General features: G+C 43.7%; 1 protein-coding gene across 1 annotated transcript in view; it reads right to left on the reverse strand.

Moving 5' to 3' along the window:
• The window catches only part of CPVL (carboxypeptidase vitellogenic like), a 151193-nt gene that overhangs the window by 79997 nt on the left and 55641 nt on the right, over nucleotides 1–15555 (reverse strand). The window contains 3 exon segments of the mRNA XM_068238669.1: nucleotides 9124–9190; nucleotides 12344–12423; nucleotides 13351–13409. Coding sequence (XP_068094770.1) covers nucleotides 9124–9190; nucleotides 12344–12423; nucleotides 13351–13409 — 206 coding nt within the window.

Raw genomic sequence — 15555 nt, forward strand, 5'->3', positions numbered from 1 at the left:
CACAAAAACAGCTTCTTCCCCTCAGCGGTAAATTTGCTGAACGCGATAAACTCTGCTCATGCTCTCCCTCCTTAAGACTGCCCCTGCTCCTCCATGCTGACTTTAGGCATGTAATTCACCCGGTTTTGGTAAACAGTGGTTTATGGTTATGTTTTAGGTGATGAAGTGAGGGAAGCTTGTGGTTTATGGTCACGTTATGTGGTTTATGGTTAGGTTTGTGAAATTGAATGTTGTCTACTATGTTCTATGTCCTGATGTCTCTTATGTTCTATGTATACGCCCTGCATCTGTTGTGCCAAGCCCAATTCGGGGCACGACCTAGTCGTGCTTGGCGAAATAAAAGCGATTCTGATTTATACTCAAAGCGGAACTGAAGATTCATAAAAGAAAAAAGAAAAAAAAAAAAAAAAAAAAAAAAAAAGGTTCACTTACCTTTTATTGGACCTTCTGCCAGCCCCCTGCAGCCACCGTGTGTGCTCAAACGTCCTGGAACGATGCGCCGATCCCCCGCTCCGGCTTAGTTTTGGTTTCCCAGTCGCCGAGCTGCACGAGGCCTCGCTTGGGTCACCGTGGCCGTCCTGCACATGCGCCGTACTCTTACGATTCATGGCGGGGGTCCAGAGCATCGTTTCAGGACATCGAGGGCACAGGATGGCTGCAGGGGGCTGGCAGAAGACCAAGGTAAGTTAAACCTTTTTTTTTTTTCAATGAATCTTCAGTTCTGCTTTAAGCAGACTACTCACCTGACGATGGATCGGGGAACCTCACAGGGACACCAGATGAACGAGGTTCCCCGATCCATCTTCCTGCCCGTGGGATAATATGATGGCACACAACAGTTCAAACAATTGCGGCACTTTGCGAGGGAATTCGCCTAGTTTCTTAAAAATTCAATGAGACCGACGTTATTGCCACGCCTCACAAAGCGTTATTTGCCTGGGTAGGAGCCTTTACATATTTACATTACTTTAAGAGGGTACCTGAACTGACATGTGGAGATAAACTGGTGTACCCCAATCCTACTTAGAACTAGGCCATGTTCCGAATTTCTTTTTTTTTTCATTGTAAGGAAGATATGGTTGTAAAAGGCACTTTCTCTGCAGTCAGACTCTAGCGCATTATTACTCCCCGGGAAAAATCGCAGTGGCAATTGCTATAAGATTTCCCTGCACTCCTATACTTTGTATAGGAGCACAAACAGGTATAATGCAGCAGGCCGGAGATTGCAATTCTGTAAAAAAACAACTAGTCCACTAGTGGAAAAAAACAGCTCCAAGATTTACATGTTAATCACGTTGCATTCACCAAAATGCAAGCAATTAAAAAATGGGATCACAACGCAGCTAGTGGAAAAGGGCCCTCAGTACTAGATGTGTTGGATGCCAGTATGTTCTTGGGTTGTAGGAAGACGTTACAGCAGCTTCACGAAAGTCACATGGAGATGGAAGGACAACTCCATGAATAGATTTTATTACATTTTAAGCAGAACTATAAAGACACACAGCAAGGACAATTCACATAAAATGTTCAGCATCTGTCACCCCCAAAGATAGAAGAAATGCAATTTATACAAAATTTAAAAACACGATCTTCAGTGGAGTTGGATAGCAAACTCAATTACGCATAATAGTTCTCTGTTGTCTGAAATGTTAGACATACATTTCTGTCCACTGGCAGTCAGTCCTTCCCCGCCCCCATTTCTACAATGCACTCTATACAACTGTACATGTTTTCCTTTAATGAGAGCATGTAGCTTGCTGCACATCAGAAACGTATTAGTTTGTGAACAATGGCTAATGAGTATGGCAAGTATTCAGAAATGCAACATTCTTTGGATCCCTTGAAAGGAAAACAAAATATGGGAAGAAATCCAGGAAGACTACACTGAATATTTGCACGAAGGACAGCTTTCATCAATTTATAGAGTTGTGCTGGTGAAAAGCAAAGCCCTTATACCTGAAACCAATACAGACTAAATTAAAAACACACACACACACACACACTCAGAATGTTGGATTATGTCAGCTTCCTACAGGTGGACCGAAAAGGAACCTCATTCGAGATCCCCACAACTCTTCCCTTACGGTTCTCGCCTATTAGACCATTCACTTCCCCACAGGTTCAACCATGCAAAGCAGGGTAGCAAGTAGATAAGCTTCCCCTTCTCCGATATAGGGCAACTGTCCCTTCACCACTGGTCCAGGGAAACTGGGGGAAAGCAGAGGTCCAAAATAAGCTGCTTGGCTCAACAAATTTAGCAACCACTTCGTGCTGGAAACCCCTAAACCCGCTGATGCCCTTTTGACTTACACCAATTTACAAAATAGATGCTTAAAGAGACAAAAAAAAAAAAAAAAAAAAAACACCCCTAGGGGATGCCTCTGGATCCTAATAAGGCTTCCCCCATCGTCCTAAGCATTAGGGATCCAGCACAGTCTCCCCCGAAAATACAGCCCATAAGGATGTCAGCTGTGATGCAGTAGCGCCTGCAATATTTACCTACCGCACCACTTTCCGATCGGGCTCAGGCGGAAATAGGAGAGCCTGATCAGGGTTCTCTCTACTGCGCAGGCGTGTACAAAGGAGATGTTACTAATCTTGACAACTGCCAGCGTGTGTAGACTGGAAGAGTGATAAGCCACAGTGTCCAGATTTTTTTACACATGCCCATCAACGATACAGTCCCGATTGTTTAATCTCACCAAACCCATCTAGTAGAAGGATAAACTGTGCGAGTAAACTTCCGCTAGTTTAGGTTTTACCTTAAATTACAGTTAGGTCCATAAATATTCTCACAGAGACTATTTTTTTCTAATTTTAATTCTGGTCATTACCACAATGAGTTTTAAATTGAAAAAATAAGGTATGGAACATCGCTCACTATGCCTACACAGATGCAGCAGGAGCAAGCAATTTATACAATCGAAAACTACCAATGAAAAAATAAAAGCGTTTGGCGCTCAAAGCAGAGTATTTACTGCAAATCAGTCAACACCATGGTGTATACTGCAAAGTATGAACCAAGACCTCCTAAAACATGAATCATTGGGACCTCATAACCCACAATAGCCTAACTAGATAGACCAGCCCCAATGACCACACCCCCAAAACATGCAAACCTGCTGGCCTTAAAGTGTACCTGAGATCACAGAATAAAAACATTTTATTCTCGCCCGGGGCTTCCTCCAGCCCCATGAGCACTGATGCGTCCCCGCCAACCCTCCAGAGTGCATCCAGTCGGCCACAATTAGTCCCAGTAATCTATCTGGCTCAATCATGCCAGTAGGCTCCTCTGTGCATGCTGAGGGGCCTCGCATACGCAGAAGATTCGACTGGCGTGACTGAGCCAGATTACGGTGAATGGAGGCACTTGAGAGGACCGAGAAGGATACATCGATGCTCATGGGGCTGGAGGAAGCCCTGGGCGAGAATAACATTTTTATTCTGCGATCTCAGGTTTACTTTAACTGATGGTCACGTGACATCTTGCCAGTATGGACCGTGTGTAAACATATGGCCAAGATGAAAGGCACAGATCTCACTGCTCTTTCCTGGATACACAGAGCATTGTGTCTTAAAGTGGACCTGAACTCTTGCACAGGACAGAAGGAAAAAACGGAGAAATGCTGTATGTATTTAGAGAGTTTGTGTCTATTCACAAGTTGTAAATTTGACCTCTCCACATGTCACATGACTGCCATGGCAGAGATGGCAGCTAGGCTCATTTGAAAGCACAGGCTGTTAACAATATGTCTGCTTCCATGAATCTGGAAGTAGAAACCGTGCAGATTTTTTTTTTAGGATTTGTATCAGCTATAACATTGTTTAAATGTTGTTATGCTGTTGCTTATCTTTTAGAGAAGAGTGGACGTTCTGAGTTCAGGTGCACTTTAAACCTCCATGTTTCCCCCAATCACTGGGCTTTCTCAAAGCAGCCAGAGAGCGGTTGCCACATCCCTGGAGGTCTGAGACGACTGGGGCCGATTCATCTAGTTAAGCTAACCTTGACTAACTTGCAGTAAATAACCAGTTTTAAACAGTTTTGAGCAGGAAATGCTTTATTTTTTGAAGGATTTTAAATGGAATAACTCAGATGCAGTTGAAGTGCAGACTTTCAACTTTAATGAAGTGTAGTGAATAAATCAAACCCTTTGCTTGCAATGACAGCCTAGAGTTTATGGATTACGGTATGTGACACAGGAGCGTAGCAGCAGACTAAAGTCTGATGTGTTCAGATACATACTGTCTGCTCAAATCCAGCTAAATGCAAGGCAAGACAAAATTTATATTGCGCTTTTCTCCTGGCGGACTCAAAGCGCCAGAGCTGCAGCCACTAGGAAGCGCTCTATAGACAGTATCAGTGTAAAGGCCCATACACTGCATACATTTGTCTGTAGTTAAGCGGCAACAGCATATTTATGGAAGCGACAATTTAGAGTTCGTGACAGTTGTACACACGTGACAACAGAAAGAGTGAAGACACGACAGAAGCTGTCTGCCACAGACTATGTATATTAGTAGTAGTATGGTAGCGACTCTGCTGTCTGACTTTCATACACACGACAGGACACCAACAGACTAAGCGACGGTTTGTGAGACAAAAGTCACAAGCGCGTCACCAGTTGAATCGCTCAAACATGGCTGTGTCTGCAGTCTGCCGACTGTCCTTTGCAGCGTACACACGAACAGTCACTCAACACACGTCTGTACAGACATTTGTATGCCATGTGTATGGGCCTTTAGGGAGCCTTGCCTGAGGTCTACTGAATAGGTAGGATAGGTGGTGGGTTACTGAACAGGCAGAGCCGAAATTCGAACCCTGGTCTTGTGTGTCAGAGGCAGAGCCCTTAACCATTACACTATCCAGCCACCAAATGCACTCAAATTGATTGGGCGTCATTGATACAGATGGACAAACATACAGCCAAAGCAACCCAGGAATTTATTAAAACAAAGAAGTGGAAAATTCTTGAAAAGCCTAGTCATCTGATGTCAACACAATTCAGCATGACTTTCACTTGAAGTGAAGACTAAACTTTGGACAGAAAGGCCCACAGACAAACAACTGAAAGACACTGCAGTAAAGGCCTGGAAGAGCATCAATTAAAAAAAAAAAAAAATAGAAGAAGGAGGAAACCCAGCATCTGGAGAGGTCTGTGTGAAACACTTCAGGCCGTCATTGCCAGCAAAGGCTTTTCAACCAAATATTAGCAAGGAGTTTTGAATCAGGATGATACCATTTATTGGCAAACTTAGAGATGGATAAACAGTGAGCTTTCGGCCTATAAAAAGCCTTCGTCGGACTGGTTCCTGACAAACACTGAAAAACACAGCTTATATACACTGACATACAGAGGAGAAACATTCTTTAGCAAACCAATGTAATTAGATGCCTCAACTGTTACCGAGGAGGCTTTCCCAGGCATCCTGGCTACATCGATAAGATCAACAGTTCCCTCAACATGATATGAAGCAGATTCTGGTGATGGGGAGACATCGTAAATTCCGAGTAAATTCCAACCAAATATTAGAAATGAACATTTCCAGTTCTATCATCTGTCCAAATACTTTTGAGCCCCTGAAATGAAGGAATTTTGTTAAATGCTTTAGTTGCCTCACATTTTTATGCAATCGTTTTGTTCGCCCCACTGGATTAAAGCGGAAAGTCTGCACTTCAACTGCATCTGTTTAAAATTCAAATTCATTGTGGCAATGTAGCCGAACTTAAAAAAAAAAATGAAGAAAAAAAGTGGTCCGAAGTGATAAGAGTCAATCAATTTTATGCGAAGGTATCTTGCATTGGCCCGCCTATCTAAATGTGCCCATTAAACAACGATGGACTACTGTACACTAGGTATCTGGTCAATGTATATTCACTCAGTTCACCCTTCTACTACTTAGATTTGGCAAAATTGTACAAGCAAGATTGTATTGTTGATCGGCACCTTTAATTCTTTAGCACACTTGAGGAAAAAGCTAACATAACAGGGTAAGTGTCCTGTACTTCAACACATATTTAAGTAGCCCACTGCCATCTCTGCAGCTTGGGCTGCATTTTCTATTAGTACACTGCAGGAAACCAGACGTTAAAGCAAACACAGAATGTCTAACGTCATACCTTCTCACTACGGTATCTGCAAGCCAATCCTTACACCTCCTATTTGGACATAAGAGCAGTAACTGGGGGTTTTCTGGAACACCCACTGATCCTTCTGTCCCAGTTCTGCTCTTTGGGTAATACAAAGCAGAAACCAAATTTGGCAGATTACATATTTGTCTGTCCAAGAATATAATCAAATAAACATATAATCCACTTCATAACATCTATTAATGACTTTTTGCATGTAGCTTGTTTTGTAAGAATTTTGGACTATCCCTTAATTTCCCAATATTTGCCTTTAACACTACAGTTGTGATCATAAGTTTACATACCCTGGAAGAATTTATGATTTCTTAACCATTGTTTCATAGAATATGAATGATAAACACAAACTTTCACTCATGGTTAGTGGTTGGCTGAAGCCATGTATTGTCAAACAACTGTGTTATCTTGTTTTAAAAATTAAAAAAAAAAAAAAAAAAAAAAAAAAAAAAAAGTTTGCATACCCCAGTTCTTCATACCAGTCTATTTCCCCCTTTCAGGTCAATGAGAGCTTGTCTTTTGTGGTAGTTGTGGATGATGCTCTTTATCTTCTCACACATTAAAGCTACCCATTCTTTCAGGCAAAAAGCCTCCAGTTCCTATAAATTATTGGGCTGTCTTGCATTAACTGCACCGTTGAGGTCTCTCCAAAGTGGTTCAGCGATATGGAGGTCAGGAGCCGGAGATGGCTACTCCAGAACCTTCACTTTATATAGTGCTTTTCTTCCATAGGACTCAAAGCGCTGTCGCAAATAACAGGTCAACTTGCGTTTTGGATCATTGTCATGTTGGAGTGTCCAAGTAGGTCTCATGCTCAGCTTCCTGGTTGAGGAGTGCAAATCATCCTCCAGTATTTGATAACTTACAGCATTCATATTTCCATCAATTTTGACCAAATGTTCTGTGCCTTTTTGGCTCCCACATCCCCAAAACATCAACGATCCACCACCATGTTTCACAGTAGGAATGGTGTACCTTTCACCATAGGCCTTGTGTCCAAAAAGTTCAATTTTAGTCTCATCACTCCAAATGACTGTGCCAGAAGGTTTCAGGCTTGTCTGTGTGGTTTGGCATATTGTAGGCAAGAGTTAATGGTATTTACATAGAATATGAATACTCACCCTACAATGCAGAAAAATGGATCCCAGCGACATCCCTCGATGACGAGCATTCCACCTTCCTGCCGCTGGGTATATGTGATGGCATGACAGGCGTGAACGAGCTCAAGCAATTGCGGTACTTTTGCAACGATGGCAAACATCTCATGCAATTGCGCACCTGTACCCACATCAGGAAAACATTGTAGTGAATACAGGCCTTTAGAATCCAAAAAACAGTGCAGAACTGGATAAATAAATAAAAAAAAAAAGATGCAAGGGTCTGTCGGGAGTCCAGAAATTCAATGAACTTTTATACACACCCACTAAAAAGCAAACCGATCACTGGTGAAGATGTCACCTTTAGTATCTACTGTAAATGGTGTGTTAAGTTGTGTGCATGTTATCGGGCCTAATCATCAGGGTATATGAACCTTTGATCAGGGTCATCTGGGTAGTTTGTGTAGAGATTAGGATTAAAAAAAAGGAGTAAACAGTGGTTTGAAAATAATTAGCTTTAGCCAACCATTAACCATAAGTGAAAGGAACGCGTGCGTTGTCATTCATGAATTCATATTCTATGAAAATTGGTTAACAAATCATACATTCTCAGAGAGTATGTAAACTTATGAGCACAACAGTATGATAGTGAAAACGGCTAGATATCTTCTTGAGGCTTTTTGCACATGACATGCAATTGCGATTTTTTTTTTTTTATACAATCAGATTTTTGATTCAAAAAAAAAAAAAAAAAAAAAAAAAAGGATTCAATTGGGATAAAAAACCAGGGTGATAGAGAGATATATATATTTGGAATTGCATATAATGTGCAAGTGGAGTTAAGTCATTTTTATAGTCCGTGCTGATCATGCCATTATTATTAGAGATTCTGCAAATATTACCAAATATTGTCACCTCTCTGCCTAGGCCCTGTTCATACTGCACGCGTTTCCAGCCGCGTTTTGGAAACGCGTGCAGGAGGCCAACACGCATGACATCAGACAGTGCATAGAGTGCACTGTCTGATGTTCACACTGCATGCGTTCTGGACCTGTGCGGTCCGGGAACGCATGCTGCACGCATGTTTTGTAAAACGCGTGGCTGTCCCATTCACTTTTCAGTGATGGGCTCAGCCAAGCAACGCACACAAACGCAGATGGCGTGCGTTTGTACGCGTTGCGTTCCACATGCATGGCCATCCGCATTTGTGATGTGAACGGGGCCTTACACAAGGTTTCAATTGTGTCCGGTTATAAGATCCTGGACTGCCTGGCTTAGTCCAGACACTCCCCTCCAGCACTGCAAGGTTACATAAGGATACTGATCTTGTTCCTCAAAGCATGGCAGAGCAGGAATATGATAAGCTCTATGGAAATTACCATGTCACTGTATATGTAAACATTCAGTTACAGTCTGGCAAGACCTCTGGCTATGAAGATTACTAGATTGTAATTGTGAGGACAGACGTAGCATTCTCTCTCCTAAATTATCGCACCAACATGAGTTTATATAACAGCGTACCCAACAGCAAATGCCGTATTGCCAGAGAAGAATCATTACTTACAATAAAGAACGTGTGGAGCAATTAGTGGCTTAATTATGGAAGACACAGGCGACAGCTATGCAGTAACAAAGGACAGCAATCAGGGATATAAATATAAAGGCTACTGTAACTACATGGTTGATAATACAGCCACAGAGCATGACTTGTGACCATAAAGCAATACAGTAATATCTCAGCAAGAAACCTAGGCAGGCAACAAACCATTAGATTAGGTGGCTATTGTGCTTTTAACGTCAGGCTGGTCATTATGACAACTTTCATAGACTAATGAACTTTGCAACTGTTGCTTTAATTGTAAAAAGTGGACTGAAGACGGTTACCTCTCCTGTAGCATAAAAATCATTTTTCTGGTATTCTGAGAAGATTTGGAAAAACTGTGTGAGCGCACTACAACAACAACAACAAAAAAAAAAACACAGGAAACAAAAGTTATTCACACTCTATAATATTGGATAGATTGCAGTCTGCTATACATACATACATACATACATACATACATACATACAAAGTTTTGGTGTGAAATGGACTGACAGCTTGAGCCTACTAATGCAGTTGTGTCCACTTCTGTTCGCTTTTGAGCAACAACACTGATGTGTAACTGAAAAGTGGACACAACTATCAGTAGCCTCAGGCCCTGAAGCATCTCATGGCTGGGTTACAAAACAAAAAAAACAAAAACAAAAAATTTCTCAGCACAAAATTCTAAAGCCAAGACAAACTTAGCAGTCACTTGAACGCTGTAGCTGTCACCTTATTGCCAGGGTAAAATCATTTTGATAGGCATTTGGATCTTACAGTGAAAGCATAGCAGTCTGCCAACCAAAATATGTCCTGACCAGCTTAGAGACTTAGAGATCTACTTTGCAATGATGGTACCAAATAATCTGCAAGTCTCACATATACTAAAGTTAAGACTGAGGCTGGATTCACACTGTAAATTGGTGTTAGCGGTGCGCCACGCCTGTCACACTGATAAAAAAAAGTGGCCTTCAGGGAACACCCAGTTAGTACACGGTGTTCCCTGTCTGGCAATCAGCCAAGAAGGTAATGACACACGCTTGAGGTCACTTCCTGCTTCGGGTATGTGGAAGTCCACGGAAGCGTATAGTAAAAATATGCTTCCATGCATGTGCAACTTTTTTTTTTTTTTTTAAAAACACTGTACCCCATAGACTAACAGGACTTCCAGGCCGACACAGATCGCCGCATGGCAACGTGGGTATGCGCCAGCGCTAAATTGGGCACTTCCGGCGCAGCATACCGTAATGTGGGAAGTATGAACGTCCCCATAGGGATTCATTAGGCCGCGGTAGCAGTGTGGCAATTTGCCACACCAGGCCAGTGTGAAAAGCCCTTGAAGGATCACTGGGATCCTCATTTTGACCCTGCTGCAATACTGGATGAGGCATCCATGCAACCCCCAAGGTTTATGTACTGCTGCTTTCAAGGGAGTCTGAAGTCATTTTAAAAACAAAAAACGGATACTTACCTATGGAGAGGGAAGGCTTTATAGAGCTTTCCCTAGCAGGCTCCTCTGTTAAAGGGAACCTTAACTGAGAGTGATATGGATGTTTCCTGTTAAACAATACCAGTTGCCTGGCAGTCCAGCTGATCTCTGTGGCTGCAATAGTGGCTGAATCACACCCTGAAACAAGCATGCAGCTAATCCAGTCTGACTTCAGTCAGAGCACCTGATCTGCATGCTTGTTCAGGGGCTGTGGCTAAAAGTATTAGAGACACAGGATCAGCAGGCGATTCAGGCAACTGGTATTATTTAAAAGGAAAAATCCATATCCTTCTCAGTTTAGGTTCCCTTTAATCTACAACTGATGGGTAGGAGACTGCTCTCTTCTGTTTTGTCTGGGCTTCGGAAGCACTCGGGCTACCAAAGTCAGACGGCTCTGTGCTGCGCAGGGGTAAGCGCCCTCTCTTGCGTACTTGCGTGTGCACAGTACAGAGCTGCCCATCTTTGGGAGGACTCTGGGCTCCAGAAGACTTTCGAAGTCTCACACAGTGCAAGATTTGAATGGAGAAGTCTGCGGGTGAACGATGAGCTTGTGAGAAAGGGAAGGCTCTATAGGGCCCAAAGCCTTCCCGCTCCTTAAGTATTTTTTGTTTTTACTATTGCTTCAGATTGACTTTAATAGCTTTAAGCTAACATTGTAAGGGCCGGTTCACACAAGCGTCTGCCCAGCGTTCGGAGGAGTTGCGTTCGGCGACGTTGCGGCAGCATCGCGTTCGAGCTTTCAGTTGCTTTCTGTGGCGTTCAGTTGCAGTCAGCGTTTTTCTCCCCCACAGGGGGACATTAGCCGCAGCGGTTAACCTCTTGAGGACTGCAGGGCTAAACCCCCCTAGTGACCAGGCAATTTTTAGTTTAAAAGGCCACTGCAGCTTTAAGGCCAAGCTGCAGGGCCGCACAACATAGCACACGAGTGATCCCCCCCCCCCCCCCTTTTCTCCCCACCAACAGAGCTCTCTGTTGGTGGGGTCTGATCGCTCCCCCCATGTTTATTTTTTTTTTTTATAAATATTTGTGTTGCCGCTTTTTTTTAAAAAAACCCTCTTCCTTTAAATCCCTTCCCTCCCTCGCTCCCTCCCTCTCCACAGCTGGCCAATTACGGCGATCGGCTGTCATAGGCTTCTGCCTATGAGAGCCGATCGCTCTCTTGTCCCCCAGGGGGACAGCCGTGTCACACGGCTGTCCCCAGTGCAGCGCTGCTGCTGATCGCAGCGCTGCACAGAGTAAATAGACGGCGATCACGCGGTCTAACAGTCTCCCAAGCGGCAATAGCCGCTCGGAGACTGAAGGCGGGGCGGAGCTCCGCCCCCCAAGCAGGAGATGCGCGCGCAGCCTGCGCGCGATCTCCTGCAAAACAGAGCCCCAGGACTTTACGCCAATTGGAGTTAGGCGGTCCTGGGGCTGCCGCCGCGGCCACGCCTACCGGCGTGACACGGTCGGCAAGAGGTTAACCGCCCCAGGACGCTACATGTAGCGTTCAGGGTCGCCTCAAATGCCAGGGAAAAGCGGGATCTGAACGCTGCATTTGCGCAAACGCCGGTAAAAGCCTGGTACAAACACTTTCATTCACTTGAATGGGAGCGTTTAACGCAGAGTCCCGAACGCCAGCGGTAAAGGCGGGGCAGACGCCCGTGTGAACCAGCCTTAACATTCAGCTGTATTTGCTAGTACATGTAGACATTTGTCTTGAATTGCAGTTAAAGTACAGTTTTCCATTTGTATAGCTGGGGCATGAACGGTCATCAAACTGAACGCAGCCCATTCGCTAGGCCTAGTAGTACCCACTAGTATGGTATGTGAAGGCACAACAGAAATTTTGAGGCTCAAGGGGAAGTTGGTAGTTTCTGCATCCTTATGTTTTCCACATCCCAAGAAGCACCTCACCCCTGCTGCTCTAGACCATCTTCCCTCTTCTGTATAGGAATATATGGACAACCAGTTCTAGATCAACATGGCCAAAACAACAAGCAGAGAACTCACCATTCGCGTCACAGGGTATAACATCATGACAAACTTCATACCTGTATAGATCTCTTCCTACATCATCTTGGTTGACTGCATATCCTTTGTCATTTCCTGTGAAGCTGAAACCTGTTCCAACCTAACAAAAAACAGCAACAATGTGAGCTGTGCATATGTGGATTGCCATTTAGTATTTATATATCACCTGAGCTGCCCCCCCCCCCCCCCATGCCATGGTTCCCAAGGCCCCTGCACAATGTGTGCCAGACCCCCTACCCCCAAGTCTCCTGCAGGATTATAACTCACCTGACCTGGTGCACTGCTGCATCTGTGCTCCCAGCCTTGATCCCTCATGCTGCCTGCCTTTTCTCAGTGACCAGGCACATGGCTCTTGTCTCATTACACAAACATGTGACAGTTGACTGAGAGAAGCAGGTAGTGACGGGGATGAAGACAGGAAGCATGGACACAGCAGCACACCGGTACAGGCGAGTCATAATCCTGGCTGCAGGGGCTCCAGAGAGCACAAGATGGCGGAATACATTGGAGGGGTCTGGCAGCGCAGAGGAACAGGCAGTGCTCAGGGGCTTTGGGGCGCCCAGTCCCGTGGGGAAATTGCCCACTTTGCTTTAATGGGAATGCCGGCCCTGTAAAGATAGGAAATTAACAGAAGCTTTTTAACATTACTAACAAGTTTTTTTTGTATTTTTTTTTTGCCCACCAAGATAATTTCAGTTTTCAGTAACATATCCACAACAGAATTTTTACATTGCCGAGTAAGCATTACAGCTTAGATGGCCATCATGTCTCAAGTCTGCTCTACAAGACCAGAAAGGGTTCACTACTTGTTTGTTTATGATGTATAGAAGTAATATGGCACATACTGGCACAATCGTCTGGCTTTGCAATGGTTATGAATATCTGAGCAGAACTGGACCACGTTACATGCCACTGAAACTGAAATACAAGTTACAAAGTTAGGGGGGACCCTTTACAAAAAGCACTGTAGGAGCTATATTCCTCCCCCCCCCCCCCCCCCCCCCATGAGGGCAAATAAGTGACTTACCGGATTATCTATATACAGCATGGAATATTTGTTTGTCCAGGCAAATTCCCGAGGAATCACTATAAGACAAGTACAGAAGATCAAGTAATGGAAAAACACAAGAAAATGTAAAAAAAAAAAAAAAACTATTTTGGAAGGTTGCATAATCTTTTCCATAAAACATGTTTAGACATGCAATTGGCTTGGCATACTCCAGGAAGTGGAGATGAGGAGAGTAATGTGAACATTAAGGTCACCTCTCTGACCACAACACAGATCTTCAGCTGAAATAGTTGGGTTTCACCCATTGCCACTCTATAGCCAGAGAATGGTCAGGGACTTCTATAAAACACACCACTTACTCCTTCGCTGTGTTCCCACTTCAGCTGAGAACGTACATTTTTTATTTCCGTTTTCTGTTCATTGCTAAACTGACAGTGAACAGCTACCATTTTATAAATAGCCATTGACACTGGTCAGTGTGCAACGGATCAGTGAGTTCCGCTGCGGTAAGCTGGCCGCACTTCTCTGCAGTCAGCGATAATCCTGGGCAGGCGGATGCTTTCCCCCATATAGCCTATGGTGGTAATGCATTTGTAACCATCTAATAGCTAAACATTTTTCAATAAAGGAGTGCAGTATATACCGGTTGGTCTTTTTTGTTTTGGGTTTAATTATATTTGTGCAACCAGTGCTAGCACCTGCATGGGGCTGATTGGATCTAGTACAATGGTTTGTGGTACAGGTTACTTTTGTTTTGGTTGGTAATGCATCTGCCCTGGGTTACAGCCGGACCACAGCAGACCCTTCCCAGTCTACTCCCGCCGGCCAAACGTGATCTGGCGCAAGTGGGAACACAACCTTACTCAAGATACAGCTAAGCTTCTGGTGCCTGCTGCGATGTCTAAACTATTACCAAAACATTTTTTTTGTGGCCCAACCAACCAAGAACAAACTGGCACCACTGCAATCCATCCTGAACGCTGCTGAAGGACTATAAAGTTACACCTCTGGGTCACTCCCTCTGGTGGATGCCAGAACACCACTGATACAGTTGAAGCTTCTAAAGGAGCTATATAGAAAATAATGTAATGTATGAAATTGCTTATTTTTACAATATTAAGTTTGCCCATCGTAAAATCTTTCCTATACCTAATTTACATTCTGAAATTCTTCACAGGTGGCAATATTTTTAGTCCTGCCAGGTGATGTCTGTGCACAGAACGCTCAGTAAACGAACATTCCACAAGGGAGATAATGGGGTCAATTCATAAAAGGCAGAAAAAAAAAAAAAAAAAAAAAAAAAAAAAAAAAGTTTAAAAGGTTTAAAAGCTTGTCCCGCTGGTGAGGGCTGCGGGTCCGATTAGATTCCATCAGTCAGACTTGCAGGAGAACAGGGACTGTTTCTATTGCTCCTGCCAGTCACAGCTACCTCTGCTTCTGAGTCACGACTCCCAGCAGATCTTCCACACTCTTTTCACCACTTCAAGACAGTATTGCTTCATGGCTTTACCGTTGGTTGTAGGCTTTATGAATTGACATTCACTGACGTGTTGAGGTATTTACTGCACAAGTCGGTAATTTACCTCACCGCTCTGTCATTTCAGCTTTTCATGCGGTAACAGCTTTTATGAATTTACATTTTCCTAAGTGCTCAGTAAAGTCAGCGGTTTTCTACATTACCGATTGCAGTAATGCTTTATGAATCGACCCCCATGTATGCTTGGCAGTTGGAAACAGCTGTTATTTCCCACAAGGAAACAAGATTCACAGACAGGAACTGCCAGGACCATGGTCCCTGACATTACACTGTGGGAGGGGTTTAACCGCAATATCAGTCATACAGACGTCCCTGGTGATCGGTTTGATAAAAAGGTAACGTTTGAAGTTCAAGCCCGAGATTCAAGTTCCTCTACTGGGAGAAGGCTTGTAAGGAAATGTTAAATAGAGTTAGGCTTTGTTCACATCTAAAATAAAAAAAAAATTGCCAACGCCGGTGATTTTCACTTTTTTGTGCATTTTTTTCCTCCTCCCGGCGCTTAGCTGCGCGCTGTAATTTTGTATAAATCGCCTTTGAAAGGGCAGAGTGATTGTTTTCTTCACTTCCTGAAGCAAGTCAGGAAGTGAACTCTGACGACGGAAAAGAATAAATACAATGCATTTTTAAAAGCGCTGGGGAAATCGCTATACCAAGCGCTTTTTCAAGCTTTTGCGATCTCCCTATAC

Source organism: Hyperolius riggenbachi, chromosome 5 (genome assembly GCF_040937935.1).
Source record: "Hyperolius riggenbachi isolate aHypRig1 chromosome 5, aHypRig1.pri, whole genome shotgun sequence".
Classification (NCBI taxonomy): Eukaryota; Metazoa; Chordata; class Amphibia; order Anura; family Hyperoliidae; genus Hyperolius; species Hyperolius riggenbachi.